Here is a 14,829-nt window from a genome sequence, read left to right as displayed (position 1 = left end):
CCTTTTCCTTTATACATTAGTGCTATGCATGCATTCTGCCAATCCTCAGGCACTTCACCATGAACCATACATACATTGAATATCCTCACCAACAAGTCAGTAACACAGTCACCCCCTATATTTATATATATAAGTGGATGGGTCTTTTTTCGTCTTTTCCTGGCGTTACCTCGCTGACTTGGGAAACATCGATCTGGTATAATAGATAATAATAACTTTGTTTTTATCCCTGGGGATAGGGGATTAAGAATACTTCCCACGTATTCCCTGCGTGTCGTAGAAGGCGACTAAAAGGGGAGGGAGCGGGGGGCTGGAAATCCTCCCCTCTCGGTTTTTTTTTCAATTTTCCAAAAGAAGGAACAGAGAATTGGGCCAGGTGAGGGTATTCCCTCAGAGGCCCAGTCCTCTGTTCTTAATGCTACCTCGCTAATGCGGGAAATGGCGAATAGTTTGAAAGAAAGAAAAGATATATATATATATATATATATTTTTTTTTTTTTTTCTTTGTCGCTGTCTCCCGCGTTTGCGAGGTAGCGCAAGGAAACAGACGAAAGAAATGGCCCAACCCACCCCCATACACATGCCTTGATTCAATCCACTGACAGCACGTCAACCCCGGTATATCACATCGCTCCAGTTCACTCTATTCTTTGCCCTCCTTTCACCCTCCTGTATGTTCAGGCCCCGATCACACAAAATCTTTTTCACTCCATCTTTCCACCTCCAATTTGGTCTCCCTCTTCTCCTCGTTCCCTCCACCTCCGACACATATATCCTCTTGGTCAATCTTTCCTCACTCATTCTCTCCATGTGACCAAACCATTTCAAAACACCCTCTTCTGCTCTCTCAACCACGCTCTTTTTATTTCCACACATCTCTCTTACCCTTACGTTACTTACTCGATCAAACCACCTCACACCACACATTGTCCTCAAACATCTCATTTCCAGCACATCCATCCTCCTGCGCACAACTCTATCCATAGTCCACGCCTCGCAACCATACAACATTGTTGGAACCACTATTCCTTCAAACATACCCATTTTTGCTTTCCGAGATAATGTTCTCGACTTCCACACATTCTTCAAGGCTCCCAGAATTTTCGCCCCCTCCCCCACCCTATGATCCACTTCCGCTTCCATGGTTCCATCCGCTGCCAGATCCACTCCCAGATATCTAAAACACTTCACTTCCTCCAGTTTTCTCAATTCAAACTCACCTCCCAATTGAATTGACCCTCAACCCTACTGTACCTAATAACCTTGCTCTTATTCACATTTACTCTTAACTTTCTTCTTTCACACACTTTACCAAACTCAGTCACCAGCTTCTGCAGTTTCTCACATGAATCAGCCACCAGCGCTGTATCATCAGCGAACAACAACTGACTCACTTCCCAAGCTCTCTCATCCCCAACAGACTTCATACTTGCCCCTCTTTCCAAAACTCTTGCATTTACCTCCCTAACAACCCCATCCATAAACAAATTAAACAACCATGGAGACATCACACACCCCTGCCGCAAACCTACATTCACTGAGAACCAATCACTTTCCTCTCTTCCTACACGTACACATGCCTTACATCCTCGATAAAAACTTTTCACTGCTTCTAACAACTTGCCTTCCACACCATATATTCTTAATACCTTCCACAGAGCATCTCTATCAACTCTATCATATGCCTTCTCCAGATCCATAAATGCTACATACAAATCCATTTGCTTTCCTAAGTATTTCTCACATACATTCTTCAAAGCAAACACCTGATCCACACATCCTCTACCACTTCTGAAACCACACTGCTCTTCCCCAATCTGATGCTCTGTACATGCCTTCACCCTCTCAATCAATACCCTCCCATATAATTTGCCAGGAATACTCAACAAACTTATACCTCTGTAATTTGAGCACTCACTCTTATCCCCTTTGCCTTTGTACAATGGCACTATGCATGCATTCCGCCGATCCTCAGGCACCTCACCATGAGTCATACATACATTAAATAACCTTACCAACCAGTCAACAATGCAGTCACCCCCTTTTTTAATAAATTCCACTGCAATACCATCCAAACCTGCTGCCTTGCCGGCTTTCATCTTCCGCAAAGCTTTTACTACCTCTTCTCTGTTTACCAACTCATTTTCCCTAACCCTCGCACTTTGCACACCACCTCGACCAAAACACCCTATATCTGCCACTCTATCATCAAACACATTCAACAAACCTTCAAAATACTCACTCCATCTCCTTCTCACATCACCACTACTTGTTATCACCTCCCCATTTGCGCCCTTCACTGAAGTTCCCATTTGCTCCCTTGTCTTACGCACTTTATTTACCTCCTTCCAGAACATCTTTTTATTGTCCCTAAAATTTAATGATACTCTCTCACCCCAACTCTCATATATATATATATATATATATATATATATATATATATATATATATATATATATATATATTTTTTTTTTTTTTTTGTACTTTGTCGCTGTCTCCCGCGTTTGCGAGGTAGCGCAAGGAAACAGACGAAAGAAATGGCCCAACCCCCCCCCATACACATGTATATACATACGTCCACACACGCAAATATACATACCTACACAGCTTTCCATGGTTTACCCCAGACGCTTCACATGCCTTGATTCAATCCACTGACAGCACGTCAACCCCGGTATACCACATCGCTCCAATTCACTCTATTCCTTGCCCTCCTTTCACCCTCCTGCATGTTCAGGCCCCGATCACACAAAATCTTTTTCACTCCATCTTTCCACCTCCAATTTGGTCTCCCTCTTCTCCTCGTTCCCTCCACCTCCGACACATATATCCTCTTGGTCAATCTTTCCTCACTCATTCTTTCCATGTGCCCAAACCACTTCAAAACACCCTCCTCTGCTCTCTCAACCACGCTCTTTTTATTTCCACACATCTCTCTTACCCTTACGTTACTCACTCGATCAAACCACCTCACACCACACACTGTCCTCAAACATCTCATTTCCAGCACATCCATCCTTCTGCGCACAACTCTATCCATAGCCCACGCCTCGCAACCATACAACATTGTTGGAACCACTATTCCTTCAAACATACCCATTTTTGCTTTCCGAGATAATGTTCTCGACTTCCACACATTCTTCAAGGCCCCCAGAATTTTCGCCCCCTCCCCCACCCTATGATCCACTTCCGCTTCCATGGTTCCATCCGCTGCCAGATCCACTCCCAGATATCTAAAACACTTCACTTCCTCCAGTTTTTCTCCATTCAAACTCACCTCCCAATTGACTTGACCCTCAACCCTACTGTACCTAATAACCTTGCTCTTATTCACATTTACTCTTAACTTTCTTCTTCCACATACTTTACCAAACTCAGTCACCAGCTTCTGCAGTTTCTCACATGAATCAGCCACCAGCGCTGTATCATCAGCGAACAACAACTGACTCACTTCCCAAGCTCTCTCATCCCCAACAGACTTCATACTTGCCCCTCTTTCCAAAACTCTTGCATTTACCTCTCTAACAACCCCATCCACAAACAAATTGAACAACCATGGAGACATCACACACCCCTGCCGCAAACCTACATTCACTGAGAACCAATCACTTTCCTCTCTTCCTACACGTACACATGCCTTACATCCTCGATAAAAACTTTTCACTGCTTCTAACAACTTTCCTCCCACACCATATATTCTTAATACCTTCCACAGAGCATCTCTATCAACTCTATCATATGCCTTCTCCAGATCCATAAATGCTACATACAAATCCATTTGCTTTTCTAAGTATTTCTCACATACATTCTTCAAAGCAAACACCTGATCCACACATCCTCTACCACTTCTGAAACCACACTGCTCTTCCCCAATCTGATGCTCTGTACATGCCTTCACCCTCTCAATCAATACCCTCCCATATATATATATATATATAAAAACTGGAGGAAGTAAAGCGTTTTAGATATCCGGGAGTGGATCTGGCAGCGGATGGAACCATGGAAGCGGAAGTGAATCATAGGGTGGGGGAGGGGGCAAAAATCCTGGGAGCCTTGAGGAATGTGTGGAAGTTGAGAACATTATCTCCTAAAACAAAAATGGCTATGTTTGAAGGAATAGTGGTTCCAACAATGTTGTATGGTTGCGAGGCGTGGGCTATGGATAGAGTTGTGCGCAGGAGGGTGGATGTGCTGGAAATGAGATGTTTGAGGACAATATGTGGTGTGACGTGGTTTGATCGAGTAAGTAGTGGAAGGGTAAGAGAGATGTGTGGAAATAGAAAGAGCATAGTTGAGAGAGCAGAAGAGGGTGTTTTGAAATGGTTTGGGCACATGGAGAGGATGAGTGAGGAAAGATTGACCGAGAGGATATATGTGTCGGAGGTGGAGGGAACAAGGAGAAGTGGGAGACCAAATTGGAGGTGGAAAGATGGAGTGAAAAAGATTTTGAGTGATCGGGGCCTGAACATGCAGGAGGGTGAAAGGCGGGCAAGGAATAGAGTGAATTGGATCGATGTGGTATACTGGGGTCGACGTGCTGTCAATGGATTAAATCAGGACATGTGAAGCATCTGGGGTAAACCATGGAAAGTTCTGTGGGGCTTGGATGTGGAAAGGGAGCTGTGGTTTCGGGCATTATTGCATGACAGCTAGAGACTGAGTGTGAATGAATGGGGCCTTTGTTGTCTTTTCCTAGAGCTACCTCGCATACATGAGGGGGGAGGGGGATGTTATTCCATGTGTGGCGAGGTGGTGATGGGAATGAATAAAGGCAGACAGTGCGAACTGTGTGCATGTGTATATATGTATGTGTCTGTGTGTGTATATATATGTGTACATTGAGATGTATGGATATATATATTTGCGTGTGTGGACGTATATGTATATACATGTGTATGGGGGTGGGTTGGGCCATTTCTTATGTCTGTTTCCTTGCGCTACCTCACAAACGCGGGAGACAGCGACAAAGCAAAATAATATAAACATATATTACACTTAAATTAGTTTGAACTTTAAACTCAGTTCCCCACTTGAAAAGGGATTAGGGCTGAAAAAGATGATCCAATGGAAGGCAACAAAGATGGTTCCTGAAATAAAAACGCAAAGTAACTGTGCAAGCATAACACCAAAGAACTTTCCCATAATGAAACTAAAGCAAAGACTATGTCTGAAAAGAAGTAATTGCTTCTATAGTGAAACAAATGTGAACAAATGGAAAAAGCTAAGTGACGAGAATTCAAAGTTTGAAGAAATCCAAACATTTTCACTATTTAAAGAGTTTAAAAGATGAAAACCTAACTAAACGACTCCTTTCTTGTAATGTACACTTACGTGATCATGAATATATCCTTTATTCCTTTCCCATTTACATTAGGTGTAGTAGCTGTAAAACACCATACATCTTTAAAAGGGAGTAATTTTGGAGAGCTTGGCTCCCCAAACGTAAGGAATGGGAAAAAGCATGTTAACCCAGTTCTTAAAGGGAGCCTTGCTACCCCTCCAACCTTACACATTACAGTTCCTATTGGTACTACACAACACAGAAAATAAATAACCCTCACCATGACAGGACAGAGTGGTGTAAGATGATCATAAAGGACACGAGCTTCACTAATGTTACAAGCCTGGAAAGTCATCTGAAGGCAGGAGCAGCCCATACCAAAGCCCATGGCATCCATGTACACGTGATCTTCCTTGGCTGCAGCTGCTGAACTTCCATCATCACCATACTGTGACAGATCTTCCACAAAGGGTCTTGGTGTTTTTAGGTCCATGTATACTGAAAAGAAATTGAAAACACTTTGATGAAAAATATCCATAACAAAATACTATTAATGCTCAATGCATTCAAGAGGAGGGTCATATGATAGAAATCATCAGATGTAGATATACAGCATGTTAACACTTGAAAAAATGGACACTTACAAGTCCATGATATCATAACCTTTACAAGATAGCACTATATGCTATCCATTAGCACTCCCTAATATGATATCCATCAGTAATCCTAATATAAAAGCCACCAATACTCCCTAATATGTTACCTACCAGTATTATCCAATACATTCTTCAATTAGTAAACAAAATGTAAGACATTATTTGGTTATTATATAATTTTTGTACAAGAACATATATTCATTTAAATGAAAACAAGCACTACATAAAACATGTAATACACATTATGAAGACTATATTACTTATCCAAAATCTTTTGTAGTAGAACTGGCAGTTACATAAAAATGCTAGAGGTGGTACCATGTACAGCTGAAGTTGAGGCAACTGGAGGGACTGAAAGGATGTCTTGCACTTTATCCACATTAATAATTAATGTCAATATGCATGGGGGGTCATCGAAGATAAGCTGTGGCTCAGTCTGATGCTCATATAATGGACTTAGTGAAGGAGCAAGAGGTACATTTTTGGATATCTAAAATGCTCTCAAGTCAAAGTAAACAGTCCTTTTGGAGTCATTTGCTTTAAAAAGTTCTCTTATATACAGTATACAGCCATCATTTCCTTCTGATTAATGAAACCCCTTTGCTCCAGTAATTCAATTACTCTTCCTCTATTAGCATCCAATGATCCATGTGACCTTCTTCTGTAGTTCTTCAATGTCACTTTCAGTCCTCATTTTTATCAGCTGTGGCTTAGCATAATCTATCAACTGTGTAGATACTGCTGCTTCATTATTGTATCTATTCCACAATGTCATCTTCATGCAATTTTTGTTATCTTGCTGTTCGCCCCCTTAGGAGACTGAAACAACTGTGCTTTCTTTTTCTCACCTGAAGTCCGGAACCCCTCATATTTTTCATCCTTCCTGGGGTTACTGAATATAGAAAGTAAGTCAAAACTTTACAACTTATGTCATGCATATTTCCTAGCTGACTGCATCACATTCCTATACCAGTGAAAGTCAATCAGTAAGAGCAATTCTTGATCAAAAGCTTGAGTACATCAGCTAACAAATCAGAATAAACCAAACTGCTCATGAAGTCAATCCTAAATCTACATTGCACACTGCAAATTATTCCTTGATCCATGGGTTGGGTCAGTGAAGTACAGCTGGGGGGGAAGAAATGTGCCATTAATATCTTTAAATACTAACATAATATCAGGATACACAAGACAATTATTCAGGATGAAAAGCCGGTAAACCTATGACAGCCCAACCTTACAACAATGTTGAGCATCATAGCAAAATCATTTTCAAACCACTCGGTGGTCAATTGCTTAATGATCCAGGCCTATTTAATACTTCCATAAATCCTTTTAGAGCATGAAAATAATCACTCTTGCCTATTACAGACAAATCACAAATCAAGTGTGCCAGCAATGTTTAGGCAATTAAGGACAGTCATATTTGTCATTGCTGCAGAATTTGTTTTCCTTACAATTTTCTTAATGTAACTCCAGGAAACAGACTGGGAGATAGGGAGCTTGTGTGTGTGGTTTGTAAACACCAAGCTGACCTTAATGCAATCTTTGTTTCCAGAGTTATGAATCATCATTGCACATAGTTATCCCACACCTCACTCACACATCAAGAAATTACCAATTAAGGATATTCAAAACTGTTTAGTTATGGTAAATAAAACTTAAGATTGTAAAAATAATAGGAGTGACGTAGTGTTTAAGTTCTCTCATAGATTATATGAAGATTGTAACCATAAGTTAGCAGTAAGAGTTAAAGTGTTAACTCATGAGACCTGGCTTTGTCTATAGCAGGTCCCCTATAAGATCAAATAAGCTTTAAAATGTAATATTTGTGGATTTCAAATGAGAAAATACAGGGAGAAAGTGACAATCAAAGTGACAACAAAAAGTATCGTGTGGGAAAGTGAAAAAATTAATTAATGGAGTAATCAAGGGAACTAAACTAATTACCTTGGTAATACAACAAATGGCAACCTGCATTACTCAGAACAGAGACAAGGGTCAGCTAGCACTAGGCCAGCACAGAGACAGACAGTTTGCCTATCCCGCGGAGCATAACATTAAAATCTGCCACAATCCCACACCTCGCTCTCTTACTACAGGATGTCTTTATAAAGTGTGTCAGGCTCATACCCTATAGGGGTAATGAGCTAATTATATGTCTACAAGAGACACTGACAACGTCAATTCCAACAAGACAAAAGTAGGGACTAAGTGTCAACAGTAGGGGCTGAGCACCAGCATGGGCCTAGCGCCAACATGGGCAGAGAAAGAATCTTAGCAGTGTGTGGGTGGTAACAGTGGGCCCGGTGCAAGCGAGTAGTGCACACACATACTAACTTGACCTGAGGAATGTGGGCTGTTGCTGAGCAGAAACTGCCACTCCTGTACGCTCATGCATGTACAGACCAACCTAACTGGAGGGATATGGCCTGTCGCTGAGCAAGGACTCCCATGCGCCTAGATTTCCATGCAGCCTGTCATCTATACAGCGAAGATCATATTCTAAGGACAAGTAACCAGTTGATGCTCCCTTAAGATAACTTTTAACACCAGAGATTGAGAAAAGCCACAAGTCAGTATCATGCTGTGAGGTAGGAATTACAGTGAACTGCCTGTTTTGAGTTGAAATTCAGTCTTGGTGCATTTCCTATAACAATTCCTTTGCAAATCAGTTCTATACTAAAAAAGTTAACACACTTGTGTTTGGTCACAGAATGTGTTTTTACTAAATTTTCTCTTACACTTGTAAATTAAGGCATTTTAGTTATTATCAAGAGGTGTGTTAGGATGCATGCCACATTACCTCTACTGTTGTTTTTAGAGCTAGATTAAATGTAAGAATATTCATAGCGTTTCCTTAGCAACAGGAAAGCAAGTGGTCAAAGTATGCTTGGCAGTTCACTGGCCTAGTTGGGTTGCTGATGTTCTTATTAAGGGTTTTTATTTATACCATGATTTATGGGCCCTTATGGTAATCTTAATTGATCATCACCACTACCAACTAATAACTAGTTGCAGTTGTTTCTTTTTCTTATTTTCTTTTAATTCTTTTTTATACCTAACATTATGGTGGTAGGGCTTTCACTGCATTTTATTCACAATGTCAACTGTTAAATCCCAAGTCCCTCTTACAAAAAGATTCTTACAACTTATTTCCAACAATATTATATTCATATTAAGGCCTTCCTTCACTGCGTCCCAACCTCATCCCTCTACATTTACTCATGTTGAAGTTGATGAACCATGTATCAAATGAAAACTCAAATTTGTATAGGTCCCCTTGGAAGCTCATGCAAGTCTCATCACCCTTTATTTCCCTCATGATCTTGGCATCATCTACAAACCAACTCAGGAATAACACGTCCTTCTGGCAAGCAATTTACATAAAGGAATGTCCTAGGATCCAGTCCTGCAACACACCACTAGTGGCCCCAGTCCAATTTGAGATGGCATCTCTCAAATGCATCCTTTGCTCCCTTCCAGTGTTGTAATTTTCCATCCATCAAAGGTGTTTTCTTCTTATTCTTACCTGAACATCCAACTCCTAAACCTATCTCCTATGTTGTACAGTGACAAATGTGCTATGCCAGTCTTGATACACATAATGCACCTAAACTTTATATTTGTATAAAACAGAACCCACTCTCTCATAAAAGTCAAAGTTTTTCACATATGATCTCCTTTTCCTAAATTTGCATTGTCCCTTGTTTATGTGGTTTCTCTTCTGCAAGCAGTCATCCACTTGCTTTCTGATTATCTTCTGCAGTATCTTACTATAACTCACTTTTCAAACAGATTAGTCTGTCCTTCAACACAATTTCCCCCCTCCTTTCTTATGGACAGGATAACAATAGCCTCTTCCCATCCTCATTTAAACTGGAAGTTGTGCTTTATCAGTACATACTTTATACGTATTATCAGTGTTGCATCACATGCAACTACAGTCAATACCAGTAAAAAACCTGAAGAGTGTCAGTTATCCATAAAACATGATAGGAGATGTAAAGCTGACAGAGTTGTGACTCTAGTTATGCCTGTACAGGTTGCATCCTCCTGCCATCATTTAATCCTCTATAGATTACGATGTAAAATTACATGGGAGGGACTGACTGACTATGATGTCTGTTTATGGCTATATTTAACATCAAGTTTTAAGTGGATGAAAGGGGTATAGGGCATGGAAAGTTGGGAAAACATCATCATCAAATCAAAAAAATTCCCTTAGAGGTTCATTGTTACTAAGCAATAAGTCACATCATAGCAATAATAGCATCAACACAGCCAGTCATAGGCATGAAATATGCCATCATTATATCTCAATAATCTAAAAGACAGAGCAATATTGGAATATAATAAATCTGATAAAGAACTTGGCACTGATGAAGAGGATCTACAAACCGATAATGGAAATAAGAGTGGTTTGAAATCTCAGGAGATGTGCTGTAAATCTAGTAACCATAGCAAGGCAGAGAAGATAGTACCTCGATCTATGAGCAAGGGTAAATGAAATGATGTGCAGTGGAATTCGGCTCAATGAAAATCATGTTCCTTTTCACTAATCCTAATGAACTGCTATTTCAATTGCCAGAGATTATGCTATTCAAAATCTTAACTAGAATATGACAAAAAATTTATACTTGAAAGATAAGTACTCACTGGGAACACTTATGGCAACATTTTCTCCTCGTCTCTCACGGATGTTCTGTGTGAGTGTCTTGAATCTTGGATGACCTTGCGTGATTGCAGCATCTGGGAAGAAAAGGGACCGACTACACCCAGATACTGGGTCAGGTTGGGCAGGTGGGTATGTAAAATCATCACAGCCTAACCTAAAAGAAAGAATATGAACATATATTTTTCATTTCATAATAATGTCATTCTTGATCATATATCTCTTGCAAGATAACCTATATACTACATCTAATCTTCCTCATCTTAACAAAAGATGGATTAAGTACGTGTTGGTGTATCTAAAATGATAAATTCAGAAAGTGATTGTTGGCTGAGAATAGAGAAGACAGTCCTACTTATGAAGGTAAAAAGGTAAACAGAAAACTCAACTGTCAACTTTGTTGCAAAGTGCATGATTTTGAAGTACCTCAGTTGGATTAAAAACATTAGTTTATTGTGTCATAAATATATATCTGTAACTTTACACAATCTAATTTCATGACAAATATAAGAATTATAGGCATGAAACATAGTAATGTTTCCAGTGAACAATTCCAAACTTCTGGCAATTTCCATAATTTGGCACTTATGAGGGTACTAGCACCAAGTAAAATAACATTCATGCTTGCAGAATTCATGGAATGGCCTGGGTGCTTCCTAGGTACCTGCATGTCACCAAAGTCCATCGTTTGCTCCATTTTGAATCCAAAGTAGCCAAGTCCACAACTTTCCCTTATCATATATCTAATCTGCCCTTATAACCATGTCCAACAAGTATACAAGATCCAGTACAAAAGTGAGCTAGTGGTGGACAAAAGCACAAAACTAAGTAGAAAGCTAAGACAGCTGTTGAACCCAGTTTTATGAAGAATAAGGTTTGATACAAACACACAGATAGTAAGCAGAGAAATTCTATACTAAAAAGAGGCATTCCTGTCTGTCACCTGTTTGTAGACATACCAAGGAAATTTCCAAGTACTAGATGACAGTTGCAAATAATCCATCTGTTTCTTTGGTAGCACTGAAACTGCTGGTTGCTTGGGTGATATATTCTTGAGAATATATGTTACTGATGAGCAGGAAGGTTGTGCCAGCAATATGGGAGGTAAGAATAGGAAAATGACATGGAGGGAGTGGTTATACCTGTAGACATGTTAAGGTAGTTGCCACATGCATGACAACACCTATCCACTGTCACCAATAATTCATCCACTTTCTTGACAGGAGAGAAATTGCTGGCTGCTGGGGATATATATTTTACAGAAACTATGTTTTGGTAAGAAAGGAGAGTGTGCCAGTAGTATGGGAGAAACAAAAAGAAAAATGATGGGAAGAAAGGTTGTGCCATTGTTCAACATTGTTGTGGGAGCATGTGTTTAGTATAAGACCAAGTCTAAAGGTCATAATGGCTAGCTGGTCAGTGTCTGCATTCAACAAAATCTTTGGCATACATGTTCTGTAATTTCTGGCCATCTACACAAGCTAGCAGATAAGGACTTGGAGGGCCCGAATCTGCTAATACGCTTAAAACACTTAAATGGAGCTGTAAACATTCTTACCACAATTTGTACATATTGAACCATTTCTGTGTTGCTGTGCTTTTTCATGATATATGGTGGTATGACATTATATATATGAGATACTGAACACAAAATATGTATATGATTGGATAACAAATACAGGCACTAAATCCCTTCTAACATTTTTGGTAATAATGAAGTCAAGTTTTGATAGACAGACAATTAATCTTATGCGTCAATAACTATATTTACCACCTGTCTAATACCAAGTAATCTTCTTGCTGTGAATCATGTGGAGGATGTGAGTGGGGTATAACCAATTAATTTTTCTATTCTGAAGATGATCATAATTTGATATGTGCTAAATCTGGCTGTCATTAAATAATCAAGAATTTGACTTAAAGCAGTTAAAGCAGAAATACTTATTTCAGTGCAAAAAAGTTAGAAGAATGAAGAAAAATTTGAGATATGAGTTCTAGTGTAGAATTACCAAATACACCATAGGTTTTCCCAAAAGTAAGTCTTCACTTTGTAGTCTAACTGCTAGGTTAAGTTAGGCTCAAGTCTAAATGCTAAGTTAAGTTAGGTTAGGTTCATGAGTTAGTATTGTCTTTCCTTTCATTTCGATTCCATGTTTTCATCCTACACTTCCTTTTACCCCCATAACCTGCCTGCTGCAAAAGCACTTCTACAATTACATGCTGTTTTTCATTACCATTGTATGTCTAATACTGTTCTCTTAATTGTAACATTTCAATTTATCTATCATCAATTTCCTTATCTCAGTGCACTTAGGACCTTTAGCACCCTTTCCTATCCAATGGCTTACTTTGGTGGTTCCATCCACTACCATGTCCACTCTCAGGAACTTTATGAAAAACACTCCACTTATCCTACATCCGCTCCAAACTCACACAAAATAACACCTGATCCACACATCCTCTACCACTTCTGAAACCACACTGCTCTTCCCCAATCTGATGCCTGCACATGCCTTCACCCTCTCAATCAATACCCTCCCATATAATTTACCAGGAATACTCAACAAACTTATACCTCTGTAATTTGAGCACTCACCTTTGTCCCCTTTGCCTTTGTACAATGACACTATGCAAGCATTCCGCCAATCCTCAGGCACCTCACCATGAATCATACATACATTGAATAACCTTACCAAGCAGTCAACAATACAGTCACCCCCTTTTTTAATAAAGTCCATTGCAATACCATCCAAACCCGCTGCCTTGCCAGCTTTCATCTTCTGCAAAGCTTTTACTACCTCTTCGCTGTTTACCAAATCATTCTCCCTAACCCTCTCACTTTGCACACTACCTCGACCAAAACACCCTATATCTGCCACTCTATCATCAAACACATTCAACAAACCTTCAAAATACTCACTCCATCTCCTTCTCACATCACCACTACTTATTATCACCTCCCCATTAGTCCCCTTCACTGAAGTTCCCATTTGTTCCCTTGTCTTAAGCACTTTATTTACCTCCTTCCAAAACATCTTTTTATTCTCCCTAAAATTTAATGACTCTCTCACCCCAACTCTCATTTGCCCTCTTTTTCACCTCCTGCACCTTTCTCTTGACCTCCTGCCTCTTTCTTTTATACATCTCCCTCTCATTTGCATTATTTCCCGGCAAAAATTGTCCAAATGCCTCTCTCTTCTCTTTCACTAATAATCTTACTTCTTCATCCCACCACTCACAACCCTTTCTAACCTGCACACCTCCCACGCTTCTCATGCCACAAGCATCTTTTGTGCAAGCCATCGCTGCTTCCCTAAATACATCCCATTCCTCCCCCACTCCTTTTACCTCCTTTGTTCTCACCTTTTTCCATTCTGTACTCAGTCTCTCCTGGTACTTCCTCACACAAGTCTCCTTCCCAAGCTCACTTACTCTCATCACTCTCTTCACCCCAACATTCTCTCTTCTTTTCTGAAAACCTCTACAAATCTTCACCTTTGCCTCCACAAGATAATGATCAGACATCCCTCCAGTTGCACCTCTCAGCACATTAACATCCAAAAGTCTCTCTTTCATGCGCCTATCAATTAACACGTAATCCAATAATGCTCTCTGGCCATCTCTCCTACTTACATATGTATACTTATGTATATCTCTCTTTTTAAACCAGCTTTCCCAATCAACAGTCCTTTTTCAGCACATAAATCTACAAGATCTTCACCATTTCCATTTACAACACTGAACACCCTATGTATACCAATTATTCCCTCAACTGCCACATTACTCACCTTTGCATTCAAATCACCCATCACTATAACCCAGTCTCGTGCATCAAAACTACTAACACACTCATTCAGCTGCTCCCAAAACACTTGCCTCTCATTATCTTTCTTCTCATGCCCAGGTGCATATGCACCAATAATCACCCATCTCTCTCCATCAACTTTCAGTTTCACCCATATCAGTCTAGAGTTTACTTTCTTACACTCTATCACATACTCCTACAACTCCTGTTTCAGGAGTAGTGCTACTCCTTCCCTTGCTCTTGTCCTCTCACTAACCCCTGACTTTACTCCCAAGACATTCAATAACCACTCTTCCCCTTTACCTTTGAGCTTCGTTTCACTCAGAGCCAAAACATCCAGGTTCCTTTCCTCAAACATACTGCCTATCTCTCCTTTTTTCTCATCTTGGTTACATCCACACACATTTAGACA

General features: G+C 40.0%; 1 protein-coding gene across 4 annotated transcripts in view; it reads right to left on the bottom strand.

Moving 5' to 3' along the window:
- Positions 1-14,829, bottom strand: part of Gclc (glutamate--cysteine ligase) — an 87,044-nt gene that overhangs the window by 42,049 nt on the left and 30,166 nt on the right. For all 4 annotated transcript variants that reach the window (XM_071675456.1, XM_071675459.1, XM_071675458.1 and 1 more), the window contains exons 4-5: positions 10,597-10,769; positions 5,562-5,779 (exon numbers count right to left, since the gene is read on the bottom strand). In XM_071675456.1, coding sequence (XP_071531557.1) covers positions 5,562-5,779; positions 10,597-10,769 — 391 coding nt within the window. The remainder of the gene's footprint in view (positions 1-5,561; positions 5,780-10,596; positions 10,770-14,829) is intronic.

The sequence above is a fragment of the Panulirus ornatus genome, chromosome 21, assembly GCF_036320965.1.
Source record: "Panulirus ornatus isolate Po-2019 chromosome 21, ASM3632096v1, whole genome shotgun sequence".
Taxonomy (NCBI): Eukaryota; Metazoa; Arthropoda; class Malacostraca; order Decapoda; family Palinuridae; genus Panulirus; species Panulirus ornatus.
This window is presented reverse-complemented; position numbering and strand designations above follow the sequence as displayed.